General features: G+C 32.6%; 1 protein-coding gene across 2 annotated transcripts; it reads left to right on the top strand.

The window, feature by feature from the left end:
- The first annotated feature begins 1,100 nt into the window (after positions 1 to 1,100).
- Positions 1,101 to 4,046, top strand: LOC111379690. 2 transcript variants are annotated; one of them, XM_023003116.1, is made up of 3 exons: positions 1,101 to 1,644; positions 1,787 to 1,864; positions 3,719 to 4,046. In XM_023003116.1, exons 1-3 carry the CDS (start codon positions 1,179 to 1,181, stop codon positions 3,811 to 3,813), a joined length of 639 nt encoding a protein of 212 aa, XP_022858884.1. In that variant the 5' UTR covers positions 1,101 to 1,178; the 3' UTR covers positions 3,814 to 4,046. The 2 variants fall into 2 exon arrangements, 1 of the variants encoding a protein (XP_022858884.1); XR_002700084.1 differs by lacking the exons at positions 1,101 to 1,644; positions 1,787 to 1,864 and adding an exon at positions 1,916 to 2,016 and having other exon boundaries at positions 3,719 to 3,851.
- The last annotated feature ends 4,801 nt before the right edge of the window (positions 4,047 to 8,847 follow it).

Below are 8,847 nucleotides of genomic sequence, written 5' to 3'. Positions count from 1 at the left end.
GAATTTCTCTCATTTATTTTTGAAACTCCTGTTCATTTTTCAGAATCAAATCTCTTCCACTTTTTCTAATTTTCTCCTACTCTACCCTCAATTTATTGCAATATCAATTCTCTCACATTCTGTATATTCAAATATTAAATATCATTTCATTTATTTACTATTTATTATACGTAATTCAAAATTTACAATCACATGACACAGTCTTTTTTGTGGAAATATTAATTCGTCTTGTATATGATGGATTTTAAGAGTTCATTTGATATTGAGTTGAACAAGTTAAACTGCGGCTGTAGGCTCCTCCTGATTATGATCAATTTAAATCTTAAAGATGTACCAATTCTTTCCAACCTTCAAATTCCTGTTGATTTTGTTGACTATGTCTTGGATTTGGAAATGCCGTCTTCAAAAAGGTTTCAAGCCGGGCGAAAAAGAGAAAAAGAAAAAAAATAAAATTAAGGAACTCCTGTTTGCAAACTTTTACACTGCAGGTAGTCATTTTGAATGGAAATGAACTCCTCCTAGCAGTTTGTAAATATTTTAAATAAGGTTTTGCTTGAAAACTAGTGGTGGCACGATCCCCTGCATAGCCATATGCAGAAATTTATGAATATATATATTTTTTTACTTTGATATGCAATTTCCCCTGCACCACTGCCAGCACCATGAAACACCAGCAAACTGGCAATTTAGTTTTATTTCTCTGATCATCTGTTACTCCTTAGTTTCTTACCGCTTATTCCCCTGATCTTCCTTTTCCATCTCTACTTTCAGATTTCATTTAGTTAAATCAATGTACGGCTGTTTTTGATATTTCGCTGCCAAAATTATCCATTGATCATTAGGATTTAGAAGCATATTTGGACCAATCTCTATCTCTTTGCTCATCCTGTTTACGTACTTGCATAGGAAAGAATTTTTTTGCACGTGTATGTGTGTACATGCATTGCAGTATTATAGGCACTAGCAGAGCTTCTTTTCATGCTCGACCCAGAGAGTTCTTTTTGTGTTTATGTTTCTGTTCCCTTTTTGGATACCTCTTCTAGTGTTGTTTCGGCTTGTCCATTTTTTCAGCAATTATATTCCTAGTTTGGCTTAAAATGAAACTATGTTATTTTATTTTGGCAGTGCATAACAATTCAGCATATCATATCCCAGAATTTAGTGGAACTTCTTTGAAGATGGAAAATATTCATCAACAAATTAGTACCATACCTAATGCATACACTATTGGTGCTTCTTCAATTCAGCCAACCTTACCTAGTGCATACACTAATGGTGAATCTTCACTTCCATCGAGCATGCCTGTTGCAATCAATATGGCGGGGCATGGTGGAAGGATTGATGTATCACCAAACATGCCATTGGCTCAGAGCTCTAATCCGGATATTATACAAGGAATGATGAAATCAGAAGCTAGCCATGCAGATGATCCTCATTTCATGTTTGTTGTGGACAGAAATCTTCAGCATCCAAATACGACAATAGGAGATGCATCAGTTTCACGTTTTGCTGGCATCGAGTCTAATTCACAGGCATCGAACAAGAGTTTCCTGGATCATGACATGAATTCATTTGGATTCTTGGGACAGATATCCCCAAACTTCAGTTTTTCAGACTTGACAGCTGACTTTTCTAATAATACTGGTTAATTCTCTCCCCCTATTCACTCTACGCCGGTGCATGAAAATTCAACAAAGCTGAAAAGTCTATTTTCTAAGAAACTACTTTTTTATTAGGAGGAAGTATACTTTACTTTTATATGACTTAATTGATTTTTTGTCTTCAGATATATTAAGCTATTCCAAGTCTCCCATCCTTGGAATGAATGCGAACTTTGTGGATCGTCGTATTAGGGGAGAACAAGGTAAGGTTTTTGGCACCTGACATTGTTCTTGAAATTTCAAGGGTATATCTGATACCTGTGTCCTCTGTGAGCAGATATTAAGAGGCTGGACACTGTATCAGAAAGCTTCAGTTATGAAGATTTTGGCAGTGATTGATTGAATAATTTAAATGGTACCGCTTTCTATTTTACCTTTAAACTTTGGAATTGTTTACCTTTCCTCTTCTTCTCTATAAAATGTGCAAGTGCAGCTAGTGACCTCAGTGATTAATAACGTATGGTCTGCACTCGAATATTTTATGGGGGGAGTTTACAACTATGGTCCCCAACCAATTCGTAAATATGTACTTCCAGATCAATTTTTTTGATAAACATCCCCAGTCAGTTTCCATCCCAGAGGGCCATTAAAACATCACATGGCTTGCAACATGAGGTAATCTTTCGGAGTATATTGAGTAACTTAGTAAGAAATATGCCTAAATAGGATAGGAAATTAAAAATAAAGGGATTTCTCCCTCATTGACACCCATGTTCTGTCACTGCCTCTCCGCCCACCGTCTGGTTTCCCTGCCCTCCCTCACGTGAATTTAATATATCAGAGTCAGTTTACTTGATTTCTACTGCCTAGTTTATATATCAGGTAACTTCAAAATTTGTTTTATTTCACTTATTTTGTGGGATATTTCATTTATTGATTTCTCAAACTTTGACATAAGGAAACAGGATAAAACTCTGGGTTTTAAGAGATCTGATAGGTATCTTCTAGACATAAGCATTACCAATTGTAGCCACTGGTGAGGTCAAATGTTGGACAATCGGATAAAGCTGCTGAAAGTTTCATTGAAATTCAACGAATTCTGATTTTTCGTCCCCAAGTAGCCCCTGAAAATTCTAATTTGAAGGCCACAATATCACTGGCTAAATAATGTAGCATTTTCTGGAGCCAGTTGTAATCTGGCTTTAGGGTCTTTGAGTGAACAGTTTGTTTGAGAGTCAATTTATTCCCTTCTGGTTTGCCCCTTCAATTGTGGGGAGCGGCAAAGGTGGCAGGTGTGGGGCGGCATTGACACCCTTCTGTGTGCTGCAGAAAACTTGGGAAAAGAGGGGTCTTTGATTCCAAAGTAAGTATAAATTGCATGATAAGGGAACAAGAAACTAGACGGTTGTCAGTGGGGGGAGAAGAATATTAGTTTTTTATTTTATTTATTTATTTATTTTTGGCTTTTCTTTCATTTGTCAATTCAAAATAGCGATATAATTGTTCTATTAGAAAGTGTAATTTGACAGGACTTTTAAAAAGTCAAAATGAGCTTTTGAGACGCACAAGTTGCTTTTGGATTCGTTGGGTTAATTTTATGAAATTGCTTCTTCTAGTTAAAAGAACTCTTAGTGATGCGAACCAGGGTGGAAGGCCGCCACTTTTTAGAATTAGTCGGGCGAAACTTGGACACTTGAGTCATAAAAAAAAAAAAGAAAAAATAAGGAATTTTTGGAGGAAGTTGATCCAACGTGGCTTTCTTTAATAACAATCACGGAGTAGAAAGTTCTTTTAAAAATTTGTTTCCAAACAAAAATTAATGTAACTTCCTCCAAAAGCTATTTTACAGGAAACAAAAGTAAAAACTAAAGTCTTGCCAAACGGGCACTATCCCTGCAACCATACATGTTATTTCCTAATTCATATTTGTAATCATCTCTAAGTCGTAATCAAAAGTGTCTGGGATCATGTTCTCATAATTTTTGTCAAATACGTTAATCCCTTTTACAGCAAAGTAGCAGTTGGATATTTTGTTAACAAGGCATTCTTTTGAGTTCTTGTACTGAGTTGTCATTGCACCCATCTAACTTTGTGTTCTTGTGATCATGTTGTTGCAGGGAAATTGCTGGCTAGGAGAGAAGTTACTGTAAAAAGTTCTGTCGAATTAGGGTGGTTCAAACTATTTGAAGGTCGTGTTTGGTTGAAACTTTAATGATGACGAATTACAGTACTAGTTTTTTGGACCAACAAGGGATTAGATTATTACAAGCGAAAATTTGTTAATGTATACCATCCATATATTTTGATGTATGTTACCGAATCAGGAATTTTGTCATAGAAGTAATGCGGTGATTTCGAAATTCATGCTGATATTGTTTATATGCATTGGAATGACATATTTACTGTAATTATCTGCTAACATGTTTTACTGAGCTTAGAAGCTAATATGTATGAATAAGTTACTTTTTTCTTACTTTTAAGTATAAGTAAGCCTGCCTTTTATAGTAACTTTATGATTCTTGATTGAACGTTACTTAACAACCGTTTGACAACTATTTCTTTAAAATTCTTTCTGCATACTTATTTTCGATCGGACATTCATATAATAAAATATTTTGCATGTAAATTTAAATTTTTTTTCTCTATATTTTAATCACACATTTTTCAAAAATTCATTATTTAAAACTATTTTTATTAAATAATGGCCATCAAACATGGGCTCATTTTAAACCTTATCAAGGGATATTTTCAGTGAAGATCTCATATCTTTCAAAAATGTGCTCTGAGGTTCCAAAACTTTCTATCTTAACACCTACTTACCAAATATTTTAAGGATGTCTTTACGTCTAAAAGATCTTGGTCAAAATTTCATCAATTGATGTTTGTTTGACCAATTTAATTAATGGAAAAAAGGTCTATCCGCACAAGCCCACTTAAGAGAAATAAATTAAACAAAACTAAAAAGAAAGAGATAATAATTCAAAGAAAAGAAGAAGAAACTAAAAAATTAAAATGTTTCATCTTCCCATAGTGCGCCAACCCAAGGCACCCCGACCATGCCACTGCAGCCAACGGGAAGGATTTCTCCCCTTGGTTTTTGTCTCAAACCAGCGGGTTAGGGGCTCGAGATGGCGTGGCAGTGTGATGGCGGGAGGTGCGGAAGATGACATATTTCCATTTTTGTTTTTATTTATTCTTACTAATTTTCTTTAATTGTTTTAAATGAAAAATGTGGAGGGAGATCATTTTGCCCTTATTAAAATTGATAAAATTGAGGTCGACATGTGACTTTTGGTCATCTAACAGTTTTTGGACGGAAACCATTGAGACTTCGTCTCAATGCACATGTATTTAAATGCACGAGATTTAAGTGCTAAGATGAAAAGGTTTGGGACCTCGTGATACATTTTTGAAATGTTTGGCACCTCTGTCCCAAATTTCCCATTTACTTGTATAAAGGCCAAATATGCATAGCTTAGTGCCACAATTTTAGGAGGCTAGTGGAGACTAATTATACACTTATTATTAGGCTCTTGAGGCTAAAATTACATAAATCTTTCGTAGAAATGAGCCAAGAAGGAACTTTGCTCCATAATTCTTTTTATCCATTCAAAGTTTTGTCGAAACTTGTTATAGAACATATCTATTCCTATTTTTATACATCTATTTTTTGGGTTGAAGAAGAAGAATAAGAATCAAAGGGAAAGAAATCGAGAAGCCATTAATGAGATTCAAGATTCAAAATTAGTTTCCATATTCTTTCCAATTATTCAATTTTGGGTTGATGTTGTATCATTTAAATTGTGTTTTTGTAATCAATTTGATGCTTTGCTAATTGTATAGACTTTAAGGTTGAACTAGACTTTTGAATATCTAAAACTAGAGTTTGACATCAAAACATTTGTTTGATTTTGACCGATTGTTATTTGTCTTGTGATTACTCTAGACATTCAAGATAAGGAATATGAATTTGGTAAATAGTGATAATTATTGTAAAGTTTGACGGGGACTAGAGATATGCCTATGTATTTTACATGATTTTATGAATGTCTTTGTGTTTTAATGTTTCTTTATATATTCACGTCTTTCATAAAGATATAAAAAAGTCAATTTGAGGATATATTAGTTATATTCTAGTTGAATTATTAAACGAATTACGAACATCGATCATTATATCCGAATACGTTGATCTAAATCTTGAATTGATATTAAAATGGATGAAAGTAGGGAGATTCGAGGTCTTAGCGTTTGTCAATTACTTGAGTTTCATAACACTTTTCACATTAGTTAGTTAGATTAGTTAATTTAGTATAGAATTTAGACAATCTCCAATGGTTAGATAACTTTTCCGTAAAGAGCACTCCAATAGAAAAATTTTGTGTAAAATTTGGTATAATGAATAGTGTTGTACTAAATTTGGGGTAACACTATCCATCACAACAAATTTGGTAACACTATCCATCACAACAAATTTGGAGTTTTTCAATATTTTTCGTTTTGTCCTCTCTTTTCTTTTACAAATTTTTTTCGTTCCAACTATATCCCATTTTTCTAAATCTCTCAGAATTAATTGATTTTAATTGATCTATATTGTTTTAATGTGATGGTTATTTATATTTAACATTTATTCTTAAATTCTAATCAACTAATAAATAATAATTATTGATGAAATAAACAAAATTTTTTTATTAAAAAGTCAAAAGTTACAATTGCGATAATTAAAAATTAAGAACAAATTAGCACTAGAACAACACAAATTAAAGCTAGCTCTAGAATTTGGGATGGTTGTAGATGAAAATACCCAATTTCAATAATTCCTTGCTCCACATGGACAAATCAAGAATATAGATGCACGCTTTGCACTTTAAGATACATTAGCTAATCATGTATGGAATGAATATATTAATTTCGATAAAAAGTGACAAAACGAGTTGTCATTCTCATCATACGTAACTTTTTTGTGCGTTCAATGTAAATATTTTTTATTACGGTATTCCGTTTAGTTTTTAATATATTAATTTATGCAATATTTTAGTTATTAAATATTATTTTTAATTTAACAATTTAATAATAATATAAATTTTAATTAAATAATTTAAAACAAAATTTGGTGTAAATTTTGGTGCAAGACCATCTCAAATGGTTACACCATATTTGGTGTAATTTTACTCCAAATTTGATGTAAAATTTGGAGAAATTACATCAAATTGCACCAAATGTGGTGTAACTATTGGAGATGATCTTATATTTTTAATATAACTCATCCACAAACTAATATTACTATTCAATTAAAGTTGATGTTAATTGGAAACTGGATTAAGTATTTAGTTTTCATGGAAAAGATAATTTACTCATTCTTTATAAGGCTAGAATATCATATACTTGTGGGATTTTATCACATCACAACTCCATCCAAATTTTGATGCAAAATTTTTCACGTGAGTCGTGTTCGTCATATTTTTAATTTGATTTATCTTCTCATCTCGCAAACAAGCATTTGTGAGTGTATGTACATATTTTAACTTACTCGACAGGATGTTTACAACGGATATAGGTATAGCATGTGAAGCTCTATATATTTCATGGTACAATATTTTGTAAATTATGATATGATTATTGCTAATTTTTAAAACATTGGCATTCATATGATTTTGATTATGATTTAAATTTTATTGACATGTTAATTGCTTTTGAGATCATGAATGAATGTTTTCTTTGATGCGATCAATGTGTGCATGGACGTCTATTATTGACTGCTTCTATTGTTCTAATTCATTTTTTTTTTTTTTTAATATTGCAGAGTTTTTCAGTAAATGCAAAAATTATTATTATTATTATTTTATAATGACGTTATTGCTAACATAGAGATGAAATTCCGTATATATTGGGAAGATTTGTCATATTATTCCATCTACCTGCGCTTATGGATCCTTGTATTAACTTACACCCCTTTTATTCTGAGGTGATGTAGGGATTGTACCATTCGAGCCATTTTTTAGGTTATAAAGGCATTATAAACAAATTTCTCCACATTTCACATCTGATATCCTTATTACAAATTGAGATATAGAATATACTTTGTGCAATTTATATACTTAATATGCTGCGGAATACGATAGAAATTATAATCCACCATCGTCACCTTGTATAGTTTCGTCATTTTTCGATAACTGATGCATGAACCTATTTAAATACGATTACTACATGAAGTTCTATCATCTTAATTTTTTTTTAGCATTAGTACCAAAAGGTTGAAGTCCAGAGCACTCAAAGACGACAATGGCATGAGTAAAATCGATGCAATTGTTTGTTATCCTCTTGCTTTCTTCTTCGTGTTCTATACACATATTAGTACTTCAACAAGCACTGATTTTCTAAAAATTTTGTCTAACACCTAAACTATTGATAGAATAGCAAGGAGAGGGAGGGGGGTGGGGGGGGGGAGGTAAAAAAAGTAAAAAAATCTCCCAGCCGTTCCTATAGCCTTTAAAATAATGGTTTTATTTTAATAATTTTTTAATAATATCCAATAAAAGTAAAGGAACTCAGTCCTGAGCTGCCTAATTCCTTATCCTCTGTGTAGCCCATGCATCGGGAATTGGTCAAAATCAACTGCTTCTTAAGCCATTATAGATGTTATTATTAAAAAAAAAAAATGTTGAATCCTAACATTGAGGGCCCCCACCGCTCCCTCTAGAGCTTTGTGAGGGAGGTAAATCGTGGGATGTAACCCAGCAGGCCAAGAAACAAGAGCCGCCTGTACACTGCGCCTACAAGGAGTTCAATTTCATGTCTCAGCAATTGAACTCCCACACTGCGGCTGTCAACAAGGCGTGAGATAACCCCACTCATGTTCTTTGCATCATTGGGCTATGCCCAGGGGACATTATAGATGTTATCATTTATTATACACCAAGTCACAAAGTAACTAGACAAAAATTGTGGAGCAAATTAAAGAAGAAAAAAGAAACAGAAGGATGCAAAATTCCTAATGTGTTACTTTTCTATTGTTCTTCCACGTTTATGAAATTTATATTAGCTAGATTAACAATTAGCTGCTGTTGAATTTTTGTGACAGGGGATGAATTTTTCTGCCTAATGCCTCGAGTACTAATTTATTGAATATTTATTTGACAAGTTTAGATTGACATTCTATTAAATACCTATTTTTAATTTTTGTGGCTTGTCTTGAACTCATAATAGCCTATGAATAAGCAATCGTATATATTTAAGAATTCAATTTGTT

The sequence above is a fragment of the Olea europaea genome, unplaced genomic scaffold (genome assembly GCF_002742605.1).
Source record: "Olea europaea var. sylvestris unplaced genomic scaffold, O_europaea_v1 scaffold2020, whole genome shotgun sequence".
Classification (NCBI taxonomy): domain Eukaryota; kingdom Viridiplantae; phylum Streptophyta; class Magnoliopsida; order Lamiales; family Oleaceae; genus Olea; species Olea europaea.
The sequence above is the reverse complement of the archived record's forward strand: the minus strand, read 5'-3'. Positions and strand labels throughout refer to the sequence as shown.